We start from the raw sequence: 15,498 nt of genomic DNA, 5'->3' as shown, positions 1-15,498 counted from the left end.
AGGAAGGTTCTGAGGAAGGGTCACTGGACCCGAAACATTAACTCTGTTTTCTCCTTCACAGATGCTGCCAGACCTGCTGACCTTTTCCAGCAACTTTCTTTTTGTTAGTCGTAGGTTGTTCATTTGCTCAGTACAAAAAATATATAAATAGAAAGTTTCATCACAAATAAACCAATAATGCAGACATTTGTAGTGTTCTTTTAAAGATAGACTTGGTTACAAAGTAATCAAGGAGAATTAACCTATAGTGTTAATGGATAATATGCTTGCCATTCAATTGGGGTTAACCTGAGTGCTTATGTATAACATTTGCAACCATGTAAATATTGTTGATTAACCATTAGAAGCACAAATTCCAGATTGCTGAGCTTGCTTTGCTGATATATTTTAAATTAACTAGAACGCTGACACAAATATTTTTTTAAAATATTACATAATTTCACCAAACTATGTAACAGAATCAGACTTTTGAGCCCTATTGGTGTGAGTAAGGTTTGAAAGTTCTGAATGCATGCCCACTAGCCTGAGAGGTCATTGAAAAAGTGGGCAGTAAATGAAGAAGGAAGCAATGCTGGTGCAAGCCTAACTGGAACAGTAAAAATTGCATAATCAGGTTCTGTATTGATTTTGATATTTTCAGGCAAGTTCGATCCAGTTCATGTGACTATTCTATCCAGGATAAGGAATTAATAGGGTTCAATATGGATTACAACAATTTAAATATGGCTAACAATGCAAAAATTTGTAGAGATGAGATGGCAATTTCAAGGTCAGACCATTCAGTATAGGATAACTGAGTTGCTGCTTTCTGTACTGAAGATAAAATTTCACAAGACCAATTTTCCAACATTCCACTGACAGTTCTATACGTGTGGTTTTAATTGACTTTTTTTCTCAGCTCAGCTTTGTGCTTCTGATCTCTACTATTCTATTTCTTTCCTCTGGTCCACTCACAAGTCACTTCGTTCAGAAAGTCCTTTTCACTGAGCATACAGTAACTGAGTCATAAAGGTCTACAGCACAGAAAAAGGCCCTTCAGCCAATCAAGTCTGCACTGATCAGAAACAAGCTCCTAACCATTCTAGTCCCATCTAGTCCAATGACAACCATCTAATCATATCTGACAACTCAGTTTGTAGTTAGTATGATGTGTCCTATACTATACCATAGCTTTTCTATAGGAAAATTGCCAAAGGCAACCTAATCATAACCATACATTCACGTAGCTAGGGATTGATCAAACAGCTTGATAGAGGAATGGGATTAGGATATAAATTTCAGAGTTGTAGTCTAGATGTCTGGTGCTGAACTTTATTTTGGAGTTGGGATCCCGATGTCAGGTACATTTCACATTTGAACTCTATCACACATTTGAATCTGATGGCATTTTTGACAAGCACACTAATTAGAGTAACCCAGGGTGCCCACTTGACATCAGATAAAGATGGCAGGTGGTTTCTGAAGCTGGATGGCTTATTGGACACACTTTAACACTCACACATTGGACAGTCCCACCATTAGTGGTCAACACAGTAAAATGTAGAGGAATGGAGGAAGGAGAGGGTGCCTCAATTTGGAGGTATCCTATAAAGAGTTTTTCTTTTCAAAGTTTAACATAAGAAATAAAATTCAGCCCGGATGGCACAACCTCCAATGATGGATCTAAGAAAGAGAAAACGCATAGACACTACTGATGTAGTTCTTGAGCATTTTGACTGTATCTCACTTATATGATACAGTCTCAGACAGTACTGGGGATTTGGAACTCACTGTCTGTAAGGGCAATAATGACCAAAGCCTGCAAAACATTTAAAGATTTTTTGAATATGCTCTTGGATTTCTGTAAGAGCCAAAAGTGGGACTAATCTAGATGTCTCTTTGTCAGCCGAGTGACCTCCTTCGGTGCAGTGGACCAAATATGTGCTTGAATTATATCAGTGCCTTTCACAGCTTCTGGTAATCTTTCAAATGCTCGCAGCCAATTCATTATTTTTGATGAGTCAGTGTTGTTATTTTGTAAGGCAAAGCAGCAGATCTTCATATAGAAAAGGTTCAGAGACAGCAATCAGGTAGTTGCAATAATTAATCAATGGTCATTTTAATTCAGGATAAATTTTGGCCAAGACACGGTAAATATCCCCTTCTTATCTCCCCTTATATTGTTAGCTGAGCAAGCACAAGGGGACTTAGCTTGATATTCTCATCTAAATGTTGGCAGGGTCAAGTTTAACATGCTAGATCAGTGGTCCATGAACACTTCAGTGACGAAAGGTCACAGCCAGGCACACTCAGGAACAAGTGAGGGATTTGTACATTATCATGGTCAGAGGGTAGGGATCCCAGGATAGGGAAATTGCCTTGTAAGACCTAAACATTCACTTCTCCAGTTAATCTTTGAGTAAAGTCAATGACAATTAGGATTAGTAAAACACTCAAGATAAATTCAGTGAGGACATCCTATACTTTAATGGTTAATTTTTAGTACAGAGTGATAAATATATATGCCAGAAATTTCACAATTATCACCCTATAGCAAACTGGAACCGTGATCATGTAATAGTGGAGGAAAAGAAGAGAGCAAGTAAACTAAAAGGAACAGGATCATTCCAGGATGGCCTGTTCTTCAGAGAATATGAAACAATATATGGAATAAATAAAAAGAATAAAAAGAATTTAAAAAAAGCCCCCATGAGGAGCTTGAACAGTTCATCAACTTCACTAAGACCTTTCACCCCAACCTCAAGTTCACCTGGACCATCTCTGATACCTCTCTTTCCTCCCTGGACCTCTCTGTCTCCATCTCTGGTGACCACCTCAAAACTGATATCTATTTCAAGCCCACCGACTCCCACAGCTACCTGGACTACAACTCCTCTCACCCACCTTCCTGCAAGAATGCGATCCCTACTCCCAATTCCCAAGATGGGGCGTTCCACTCCCGAACATCACAGATGTCTTCTTATTTCAAGGACCCGCAACTTCCCCCCCTTCAGTGGTTGAAAACGCTCTCGATTGCATCTTTTGTGTTTCCCGCACCTCTGCCCTCACATCCCCTCCCTGCAACAAACAAAGACAGAATCCCCTTTGTCCTCACGTATCACCCCACTAACCTCCGAATGCAACGTATCATTCTCCGCCACTTCCGCCACCTGCAATCTGACTCTCCACACTAGCCCCACTATCCCCGTCACCTTTCCTTGCAGCCGCAGGAAGTGCTATGCCTGCCCCCTACACCACCCCTTCACCTCCATCCAAGGACCCAAAAAAGCCTTCCACATCAGACAGCTGTTCACCTGCATATCCGCTAATCTGGTTTACTGCATCTGCTGCTCCTGATGTGGCCTCCTCTACATTGATGAGACCAAGCGGAGGCTCAGAGACTGCTTTGTAGAGCACCTGTGTCCTGTTTGTGACAAACAACAACACCTTCCAGTCGCGAACCACTTCAACTCCCCCTCCTACTCCCTGGATGACATGTCTATCCTGGGCCTCCTCCAGTATCACAATGATGCCACCTGGAAACTGGAGGAACAGCACCTCATGTTCCGCCTTGGGAGCCCACAACTCAATGGTCTCAATGTGGGCTTTACTAGCTTCAAAATCTCCCCACCCTCGACCTCATTCCATGACCAACCCTCCCTCTCATCCCCGCTTCCTTGACCTGACACAACCTGTCCATCTTCTCTCCCACCTATCCACTCCTCCTACCTCACTGACCAATCCCCACCACTCCCTACCTGCACTCACCGATCACCATCCCACCCATCTTCCCCAGTCCCACCCCTCCTCTCTCTATTTCAGAGCTCCCTTCCCCCTCCCCCATTTCTGAAGAAGGGTCCTGAACCGAAACGTCAGCTTTCCTGCTCCTCTGATGCTGCCTGGCCTGCTGTGTTCCTCCAGATCCACACTGTGTTATCTCTGACTCCAGCATCTGCAGTTCTTACTATCTCTAAGTAAAAAGAATGCCCACTTCATTAAGAAATAGTTTGTAATGGAATAATAACATTAGCAGTTCCACTGCTTCTTTTCTTACCTTCATATGTATACTTTCAACAAATACAGAGCATTGTACCAGAACCACCATGAATGACTATGTGTAATGCAATGTAAATGTTATTTCATGTTGTTGTTTTATCTTTATCAAAATGCTGTGTGTTCAGGTTATGAAACAATGCAGGAAACTAACAGCTTCTGCTCAGTTATTGAGAACATGTGCATGTAAGTGCACATTTATGTATATACAATGCTTCTCTTGGGGTTTTTTTTTAAGGTTAATTTCAGGACAGTTTGATCTACTCTCTGAGATCATTAGTTCATTCAGCATGAGCACTATTCATACAAGATTAATAACCTAAGATGACGAATCAAAATGTCTTGAAATACACCTTCAACATCCATTAAGATAGGTATATTTGACAATTTGTACCTATTCATGTGCAATGTAAGAATTAAAATGAAGATGATTTATTTATTCATTTATTCCAGATATATTTCAATGGTCTCCAATATAAGCTATTACAGACAAATAAGGTATATTCAACTGTGTTGTCTTAGTCATGACATTATCCAAGAAATATTTTGATGATATTTACTGCTGCAAATGTTCTTGGAAGCCCTATTTACACATATTTCTGTAACACTTTGGGAAAGTTACTGGGTTGAATTGAAGCAGATCTGAGCAAATTGCAAATTTGTGCTGATCAGATTATTAAATAATAGCAAGAACACTTGCATTCTTTACGTATGTTCACTCTGAAAGACAGTATTTCTATCTCATTTTTATTGGTCTCATGGGGTTAACAGTGTGGAGCTGAAAACATATAGTATCATAGTGTAGTTCAGCATGAGAAACCCGCTGAATCTATGCCAGTTTTTGAACAGCAATCCAGTTAGTTCCACTCCCCCCTTCTCTCCACATATCCTAACTTCTTTTTTCTCCCTCAAGTATTCATTCCATTCCCTTTTGAAGGCAAGTATTGAATCTTTCCCCTCCACTCTCTCAGGCAGTCAATTCCAAATTCTAATCATTCATTCCATAGAAATGTTTTTCTTCACATCATCCTTAGTTACTTTGCTAAGCACCCTTATATCTGTGTCTAGTTATTAAGCTCTCAGCCATTGAAACCATCTCCTTATTTATTCTTTCTGAACATTCACATAATAAATCTCCTCCTGACCTCCTCTGATCTATGGAAAACAAACCCAACTTCTCAGGTCTATTCCATATAACTGAATCCCTCATCCCTAGCAAATTTCTTCTGGATCTGCTCCAAAGCTTTCATATCCTTCTTAAAGTTTTGGATCTAGAATTTGACACAATACTACAGGTGGGACCAAGATGCTGTTTGAAAAAGGATTAGCATTATCTTTCCAGCTTTTGTACCACATGTCTCTTCTATAAATTTCGAGATCCCATATGTTTTATTCACTGTTTTGTTAATCTGTCCTGCCAGCTTCAAAGATTTGTGAACAAACATTCCCAGGATTCTCCTGTCTTGCACTCCCTTTAACATTATTCCATTTACTATGTATTATTTCTCCTCATTATTTCTATTAAACTTTAGCACCTCACACCCTCCCTGCATTAAAATTCATCAACCATGAGTGCACCAATTTGTCTGTATATTCATAAAGTCTATTACTATATTCCTCACTTTATGATTTTTCTTATTTTGTGTGATCTTGTAAATTTCAAAATTTTACCCTGAAACCCCAAATCTAAACAATTAAAGCATGTTGGAAACAACAGCGTTTCTAGAACTGAATCATGGGGATCTGTCCAGAATTCATGACGCAGCCATTCACAAAGCTCATACACAACATCAACTGCAGTCTACTTATCCTCCTTCTCTGTAATGTCATCAAAATACTCATGCCAAGGTAGTCAACACAATGTGTCCTTGAAAAATCCATGTTGCTTTCTCTCACTAGTCAGTTCTTGTCTATTGAATTGTTAAATTTCTCCCAGACCTTTGATCTAAATATTCTGGGAGCCACAAAAACAATTACCTATTGTGCTCCTATGATTGCTGCTTGGCCTGCTGTGTTCATCCAGCCCTGCACCTTGTTGTCTCGGATTCTCCAGCATCTGCAGTTCCTACTACCTATTGTATTACCTGTGCCCAAGCTCCACAAAGCCTTGCCCATTTTTGCAGCATTAACTGCTGTATTCTGAGAAGCGAAGAGTTTAGTTACTTTATTGAAAAGTTTCAGGGAGAAGTTCGGTGGATTGAGGGGATGGTGGTAAATGTGTGAGGGGATAGGACAAAAAAGTAAGTGGGTAGGTTGGATTGGTTAGAAGGGGTAGGTTGGATTGTGGAGGGTAGTCAAATTGTGTCAGGGCAAGTTGGGTGGTAAGTTTGGCTGTTGAATCAAGAGGAGTGAGTTGGGGGAATTTTGGGGGTGATACAAGTGGGGATCAGGTCAGGCAAGGCGTTTAGTGAGGTTGAGTACAGAAAGTGTCAAGGCTACTTGGGTCAGGAGAGTGGGACAGACATCTCATTTGGAGGATGTTAAACAGTGAGTTTTTTGGGTGGGGGTGCTCAGTTTTATAGATTCTCTTGAGTTAGGTTAGGTTTTAGTCCCTCTAACATTTTAGATTTATATTTAGATTTCATTGTCACGTGTAGTTGAGTACAGGAATACAAGAATACAGTCAACATTGTACAACAGTGCCATTCTCCAGTGCCATCTTAGGACACAAAAGGCAGGATTAAAGACAGAAATAAAAGAGCTAAAGAAAAGGAAACGTCCAGATCACTCCCCACCTCTGTCATGAGTCCTCATCACCAGAAAAACAAAGCCACAAAGTCCATTCCTCAGTCTACGAACACTCAGGTGCCCCGAGTCCCTGCACACTGCTGTAGCCAGTATGCCACCGTCTGTGCCATCAGGTACGTGGGCCTACCAAGTCCTGGATCTGTGCCACCTCTGCTGGAACTATGTCACCATTCTTCGGACTCATCTTGCCTCCACCGACATTGTCATCGCCATGAGTTTTCTGAACCTGAGTTTTCTCAGTAACCACTTAGGTTACAATACATTAGTCAAAGACTCATTTTTGGTAGACACCAATGCAAAGTACTCATTTGCTAGTATAGCCATGCCTTCTACTTTTACCAGTCAATCTACATTTTGGTCCCAATCTAGTTCACTGTTCTGCTGGCAGCTTTTTAACTGTTAAAATGCCCATGGAAAACATATAGGCTAGCCCAATAGAGGTGATAGGTTCCCTACCCTGAAGGATACTAATGTTTCTGTTGGGTTTTTGTAACAATATCATAATTTTTTTGGTATTAGTCTACTTATTACCAAATTTATTGAATACTGTTTCATAACTTTTTCTGTTTGGCATTTAAGTTAATATTTGTTGGACTGCCAAACTAGCACCATAATTACCCTACCATATCCTAGAGTTACAATGCTAACCCCATTCCAAAGTGTATTATTCGTTGTCCATATGTATTAACTTACTGCGGATTTCAGCTGTGGCATACTTTGGGATCATGGATTCTGTGGTCAATTCTGGATGTAGAATGCAGCCGTGAGTGTAGGCATCCATGGGCAGTGAGTCCAGCAAGTCTTTAAAGTGCTGCATTCTGGAATAAGTAAGGCTCCCTGCTTCTGGAATTAATGTTGAGAAGTTTTCTGGAGATAAAATAATAATTTGTCAAGCACTGCCAAATAAAATATGGATTCTTCAGTTTATTTAAGATTATATAATTTTGTAACACTATGACTTTATAATTACAACATGACTCTTTCAATCAAACGATTTCTTTAATATAAAGAAATTTAATAGTAATTTGACAATGCACCATTGCATAACAACCATATTTTGACTACACTCAGCCTAGCTTAAGAAAACAAAAACAGAAGTTGCTGCAAAAGCTCAGCAGGTCTGGCAGCATCTGTGAAGAAAAAAAATCAGAGTTAACGTTTCGGGTCCAGTGACCCTTCCACAAACCTTCCCGTGCTCAGTGAATCATATCTATAAAGATTTCATGTGGTATACACCTACTCAGCAAAAGACAAAAGTTAATGTCCCAATTTTCCCAACTTTAATATTTAATGAATTCTCATGTTCTAATCTTCAAGACACCCTGTCCTGAAGGCACAAAGTTAATTTCACCAAATCAATTTTACAAATAAAGTGCTAATAAGTAATACCATTTCATTCTTTTGCATTTTATGGTTAAGTATATAAGGCAAATATATCAGCACATAGCGATGTTTATTCTTCCAGTATAGTTTGGCGCATAAAGGCTAGGATCATAGTAAACAGCAGAAAGGTAGAGTTGGTAGCATTTGTTTGGAAAAAATTTCTATAGTAATATGTTTCAGTGCTGTTGGGAAAGAAGCGCTGTTCCTGGCTCTTAACAATGAGGTAGACCAAATGGATCAAGTGTCAGTAGGGGAACATTTAGTGGACAGTGATCATTGTATAGTAAGGTTGGTTAAGGAAAAGGTCAAGGAATAATCCAAAAAAAAACTTCCTAGGGAAAAGCAATCTACTCTGGTGTAAGAATAGATCCAAATAAACTGCAATTGTAGATTATCCAGCAAAACTTGTTTTGACTTTTTTTTAAAGAAGGCATAGTTTAATTAGACTTAAGACTGTTGCCATGAAGGGATAAGGTAGAACAAATTCAGAGCTCCATGGATGGCAAAAGAGGTTGAGACAATGTGAAGCAGCAAAGGTATGCTTCTGACAATTCTCAGGTGGATTGAGAGCCAACTGAGTACAGTAGGAAAGACGAATAGGAAAAATGAGGATGAAGTATGGGAAGAGACTGACATCCAACGTGGAGGAATTCAAAACTCTTTTATGAAAATATAAATAGTAAAAGGGTGGTAAGAGTAGGAGTGGGACTATTTAACAATGAAACAGGAAAGTTACACTTGGAGGCAGGGGCAATAGGTGAGGTACTAAATGAACACTTTGCACTTATCTTTCCCAAGGAGAAAGCTGATGTCGAGGTAACGTTGAAAGTGTAGGCAGTTCAGACACTTGAATAGTTTATAACTGATTAGAAGAAGGTCTTGGGTAGTCTGCCTGTATTTAAAGTTGATAAGATAGTAGGACTGGATGAGATTCATCTAAGGCTATTGAAAGAAATGAACAGACAATTGAGGAGGCATTAACAATAATCTTCCAGTCTTCGTTGGGCTCAGAAGTGGTGCCACAGTAGTGGAGAACTGCAAGTGCTACACTCTTGTTCAAATAACAGTGCAAAGACAAGACTAGCGAATACAGACAGATCAGTTTAACCTTGGCGTGGTAGGGAAGGTTTTAGAAGCAACAAGTCAGGACAAAATTAATAGTCAATAAAAACCAAATGAACTGTGGATGCTGTAAATCAGGAACAAAAACAGATGTTGCTGGAAAAGTTCAGCAGGTCTGGCAGCATCTGTGAAGAGAAAAATCAGAGTTAATGTTTTGGGTCCGGTGAAGAACTAGTTCTGAGGAAGGGTCACCGGTCCTGAAACGTTAACTCTGATTTTTTGTTCACAGATGCTGCCAGACTGCTGAGCTTTTCCAGCAACTTCTGTTTTTGTTCAAAATTAAAAGTCACTTGGACAGAAGTGGATTAATTATTGTAAGACTATGTGGATTTATTAAGGGAAAATTGCCTGTGGTTTTTGGTAAGTTAAAAGAAAATATTGGTAAGGATAATGCCATTGGTGCGACACACAAAAACTTTAAAAGGCATCTAATATAGTGTCATAAAATTGACTTGGGAGCAAATTTAAACCTCATGGGTATAAAACTGACAATAGCAAATTGGATATGATTTGACTGAGTGACAGGAATCAAAAGGTGCTGATGAATGGTTATTTGCAGATTGAAAATTGGTTTATAATGAAATTGCTCAGCGATTGGTATTAAGACCCCTGATCTATCTGATACATTAGTGAGCTAGACCTTGGTATGCAGGGAATTATTTCAAAATTTGCAGACAATACAAAATGTATGAGTGCTGTGAATGTGAGGAGGATGGTGTAGAATGTCTAAATGATCTAGGTTGATGGAAATTGGTACAGAAGTGTCAGATGAAATTTAATGCAGAGAAGTGTGAAGTGATTATTTTTGTTAGGAGGAGCACAGAAACAAATATGTTTAATCTAAAAATATAAAATATAAGATGAAAAGTACAATTCTACTGGGTGCAGGTGGTGAGTTATGTAGGAGCAGAAGGACCTGGATGTATAATGTTCATAAATCATTAAAGGTGGTACACAGAAAGTAGTTAAAAAAGCATATGCCATTCAGGACTTTATCAACAGGGGCATAAAGTACAAAAACAATGAAATGATGTTAATCCTTTAAATAATAGCTTGGCCTCAATTGGATTATTACCTCCAGTTCTGAGGGTACAATACTTTAGGAAAGAAATGAAGGTAATAGAGAGTGTGCAGAAAAGAATCTCAAGAATGGTTCCAGGGACAAGCAACCTCAATTTAAAAGGGAGATTAGAGAAATTGGGACTATTGCCTTGGAAAAGACAGGGTGAGAGGAGATTGATAGAGTTATTCAAAATCTTGTGGTATCAGAACAGAGTAGGTAAGGAGAAACTGTTCCCTTTGTTGGAAGAATCACAAACTAGAGGGTACAGATTAAAGTAGTTGGCAAAGGAATCAATGGCAATACGAGGAAAAGCTTTTGCACAGAGTGAATGGACAGGATCTGGAATCCACTGCCTGAGTGTGTGATATCAGGAGGAAAAGGTCAATTGAGTCTTTCAAAAGTGATATGGATCATAATCCGAGAAAAAGTCACAGTTACAGTGAAAGAGCAGAGGAGTGGCATTAGGTGAATTGTTCCTTAGAGAACCAGCACGGACATGACAGCCTGTAACCATTCTACGATTCCATATATCAAATACTTATATGACCATTGAATAAATGGATTTAATATTGATAATTGAATAAGTATTTTCTTCAGTTCTTATATCTAAATATGTATTTCCAACTGTTATGACATACAGACAGATAGCCGAACTGAATCACAACAATTAAGAATTAGTAATAAATGCTGACCTCGCCAGTGTTACCCAAGTCCAATGAACAAATATAAACTAACAATTAAAAATCATAATTAAGAAAGGCAAAATTCTACAAGAAAGAAATGACACCACAGTACAGTGATGGTCTGCTATTACATACAATCATTGTTAGTCACTAATTGTCCCCATTAGTAGTTATTCATTATCTCAGGCTGATTGTTATCCACTCATTTGTCTGTACAACTGTTCTCTCTCTGGGCTCTATCACCACCTATTGTTTACTCATTCTCCCACCACCATCCTATCTTCTGCATAAAAACCATTTTTCCCTAGCTACCATCAGTACTGAGGAAAGGTCACTGGACCTGAAACGTTTACTCTGATTTCTCTCCACAGATTCTGCCAGGCATTTCTGTTTTTGTTTAAGGTGTAAGTGAGCTGTGTTCACAGGTTGTTTAGGATCTCATGAGGAGACGTTAACTAAAGAAGCTAGCACCAAGTGAATGCAGACAATTATCAGAAGGAAATCAAGTACAGCCATGTCAACAAGGAATTTAAAAGTAGAAATCAGGTGGCCCTTTATTAAAGTTTGTGTATCTGTAAGGTTGTTGTTAAAGGTAAAAGGATTGAATCTTTATTTCTGACATTTATAATCAGATTATTTCAAATATTTCTTATATAATGTAAAAAGGTCTTTTTCACTGTTGTGTTAGTAAACTTTCATGTTCTTTTGTTAAAAGAACGTTGGCAACCACTGGTTAATATGTTTAGTGACTCACCATCTTGCGAATAAAATTGCAAAATTAAAACCCATGGTCGAACAAGATTCCAGTCTGGAATCTGACTTTTTTATTCATTATCAGCAACTGAGATTTTAATATGCATGCACTTTCATTTAGTTTTCTGGAATATACGCAGAAGATCTTGTGTCATATATCGTTTCCCATTTCAAAAAGTTAGTTGTTCTGCTATTATCTCCAAAACCATTTTGCAACTGTCCAAAAAGAAACATACAAAAGTGAAAAAGATTAATTTGTCTTCAAATTTTTTTTTTCCCAGCGTGTCGGGGAAAAACGACTCAATCTCTCATGGTTCCTACAGGCTAGCTCAGATCAACAGCTTGTATTTTAGGGGAGTGTGGGCAAGATAATGAAGTGAAATCTAGATCAGGTAAAGTACATCTAAATGTAGATTCTGTTCCTTCAACTCTTTTCCAATGCGTGTCTTAATCTCAAGTATTACTCTATCAATGTAATTTTTCTCATTTTTGAGATTATTCTACCTCACTCAGTGGCCTCACTAACTATTTGTAATTTTAATACTCATTTGAGGTCAATTAGACTGTTTGTATGATGAAACTATGCCTTTGTTTAAAATCACCTGAGGGCTTTTAGAAAAATTGTACGGGATAGATCTTCTACTCATCCCTTCAGACCAAAATCAGTAACATACTTCATTAGGGAATAGCTATTAATCTAGTTTACTGCACCATCTACTACTTAAAATAGGAAATTAATATGGATGTTGTCCAAGTGAATGCAAATGGTTTGAAAATTAAATATCAACAAAATATTTTTCTTTCGACAAATTTCAAACAGGAAGACTATCCTGGGAAGTATCTTTAGTCAAAGTACTGTCCTGAATATAGAGGAACATAATGTACTAGCAAAGGTGTTGTCAAGTTCATTAGTAAACACATTGGGAGGAACCTTAAAGGGCCTGAACAATGTGGAAATGGAAACAGAAATTGCTGGAAAAACTCAGCAGGTCTGGCAGCATCTGTGGAGAGAAAGCAGAGTTAACATTTCGGATCCAGATCTTCAGAACTGATGATATCGAGGGACAGGTTGGTATATATGCTAGAGAATGGGTAGGGGAGGGGGAAGGGGTAAATGATAGGTGGAGACGGAGCCCAGAGAGAGAAAAACAGTTCAGCAGACAAAGATCAGCGTGGGAGAATGAATTACTGCTAATGGGGACCACTAGTAGCTGACAATGGGCTGTTTGTGGTAGCAGCCCATGTAATGATAAGGTCTGGTGCAAGGGGTTTGGGTAAAGTCTTAAGAGAAGGTACTCAGGCCCTAACATGATTGAACTCGATATTGAGCCGAAAACGTTGCAGGGTTCCCAAGTGGAAAATGAGATATTACTCTTCCAGCTTGTGCTGTGCTTCGCTGAAACACTGTAGCAAGCTCCAGATAGAGATGTTGGCCAGGGAGCACAATGGTGTGTTGAAATGGCAGGCAACGGTAAGCTCAGGATAATTTCTGCAGTCAGAATGTAGGTATTCTGCAAAGTGGTCACCCAGTCTACGCTTCATCTCCCCAATGTAAAGGGGCCTGCAATGTGAGCAGTAAATACAGTAGACTATATTTAGTGAAGCGCGGGTAAACTGTTAAAGAAAAGAAGATTGCTAGAGTTTTCTTTAGATATCTAAAAGGCAAAACAGAGGCAAAAGTAGACATTGGGCCATTGGAAAATGAGGCTGGAGAAGTCATAATGGGGAACAAAGAAATGGTGGAAGAACTGAATAGGTACTTTGCGTCAGTTTTCACAGTGGAAGACATCAGCAGCACACTAGAACTTCAACAGAGTCGGGGGCAGAGGTAAGCATAGCGGCCATCACTAAGGAGAAGGTGCTGGGGAAGCTGAAAGGTCTGAAGGTGGATAAATCACTCCGAACTAGATGGGCTACACCCCAGAGTTCCAAAGGAGATAGCTGAAGAGATTGTAGAAGCATTGGTGATGATCTTTCAGGAATCACCGAAGGGCCCCAGAGGACTGAAAAATGGCGAATATAACACCCCTGTTTAAGAAGCAAGGGAGGAAAAAGACAAGAAACCGTAGGCTGGTTAGCCTGACTTTGGTTGTTGGTAAGATTTTAGAGTCAATCGTTAAGGATGAGATTGTGGAGTACTTGGAAGTGCATGTTAAAGTAGGGCTCAGTTAGCATGAATTAATCAAGAGGAGGTCACGCCTGAAAAATGTGTTAGAATTCTTTGAGGAGGTAACAAGCAAGTTAGACAAAGGAGAGCCAGTGAATGTGATCTATTTGGATTTCCAGTAGGCATTTAACAAGGTGCTGCACAGGAGACAGCTAAATAAGATAACAGCGCATGGTTTAGAAGCAAGGCATTGGGATGGATACAGGATTGGCTGAATGGAGAAGGCAGAGAGTGGGGATAAAGAGGTTTTTTTTCAGGATGGCAGCTGATGACTAGTTGAGTTCCGCAGGAGTCCGTGTTGGAACCACAACTATTCACAATGTACATCAATGATCCGGCCAAGGGAACTCAGGGCATTGTTGCTAAGTTTGCAAATGACACAAAGGTAGGTAGAGGGGCAGGTAGTGTTGAGAAGGTGGAGAGACTGCAGAAGGACTTTGATAGGCTTGGACAGTGGGCAAAGATATGGTAGATGGAATACAATGTGGGTAAGTGTGAGGGTATGCACTTAGGCATAGACTATTTTCTAAACAGGGAGAGGCTCCAGAAATCTGAAGCATAAAAGGAATTGGGAGTCTTAGTTCAGGTTTTTCTTGAGGTTAACATACAGGTTCAGTTGGCAGTTAAGAAAGCAAATGCAATGTTAGCATTCATTTCAGGACGGCTAGAATACAAGAGCCGAAATGTACTCTCAGGCTGCATTATGCTCTGGTCAGACTGCATTTGGAATATTGTGACCAGTTTTGGGCCTTATATCCGATGAAGGATGTGCTGGCATTAGACAAGGTCCAGAGGAGGTTTACACAAATGGTCCTGGGGATGAAAAGCTTGTCATATGAAGAGCAGTTGAGGACTTTGCATTTGTGCTTGATGGAATTTAGAAATGATATGGGCTGATTGAAAATTACAGAATACTGAGAGGCCTGGTTAGATTGGACATGGAGAAGATGTTTCCACTGGTAGGAAAGACTAGGACTTGAGAGTACAGCGTAAAGGGATGATTCTTTAGAACTGAGATGAGGAGGAATTTCTTCAGCCAGAGGGTGCTGAATCTATGAAACACATTGCCACAGAATGCTGTGGAGGCCAAGTCATTGAATGTACTTAAATCAGGGATAGATAGGTTCTTGAGTGGTAAGGGGATCAAGGGTTAGAGGGAGAAGGCAGGAGAATGGCGTTGAGAAACATATGAGCCATGATTGAATGGCAGATCAGGATCGATAGCACAAATGGCCTAATTCTACTCCTATGTCTTATGGTCTTATGGATGTTTCCCCTCATGGGAGATTCTAGGACCAGAGGGCGTAATTCAGAATAAAAGGGTACTAATATGAGACTGCAATGAGGAACTTCTTCTCTTAGAGTGTTGTGAGCAGGCTTGAGCCACTGAATAGCCTAATCCTGTTCCTATTTCTTATGGTCTTATGGAGTTAATGTCCACATGCTCACAAAACCCTCTCACATTCTCGGGATAACAAGGTGTAGAGCTGGATGAACATTGCAGGCCAAGCAGCATCAGAGGAGCAGGAAGGCTGACGTTTCGGGCC

General features: G+C 39.6%; 1 protein-coding gene across 1 annotated transcript in view; it reads right to left on the bottom strand.

Moving 5' to 3' along the window:
• gdap1l1 (ganglioside induced differentiation associated protein 1-like 1) overlaps positions 1-15,498 on the bottom strand; it is a 44,842-nt gene that overhangs the window by 8,311 nt on the left and 21,033 nt on the right. Inside the window, exon 3 of the mRNA XM_020527455.2 lies at positions 7,474-7,647. Coding sequence (XP_020383044.1) covers positions 7,474-7,647 — 174 coding nt within the window. The remainder of the gene's footprint in view (positions 1-7,473; positions 7,648-15,498) is intronic.

Source organism: Rhincodon typus, chromosome 19 (genome assembly GCF_021869965.1).
Source record: "Rhincodon typus isolate 14 chromosome 19, sRhiTyp1.1, whole genome shotgun sequence".
Taxonomy (NCBI): domain Eukaryota; kingdom Metazoa; phylum Chordata; class Chondrichthyes; order Orectolobiformes; family Rhincodontidae; genus Rhincodon; species Rhincodon typus.
The sequence above is the reverse complement of the archived record's forward strand: the minus strand, read 5'-3'. Positions and strand labels throughout refer to the sequence as shown.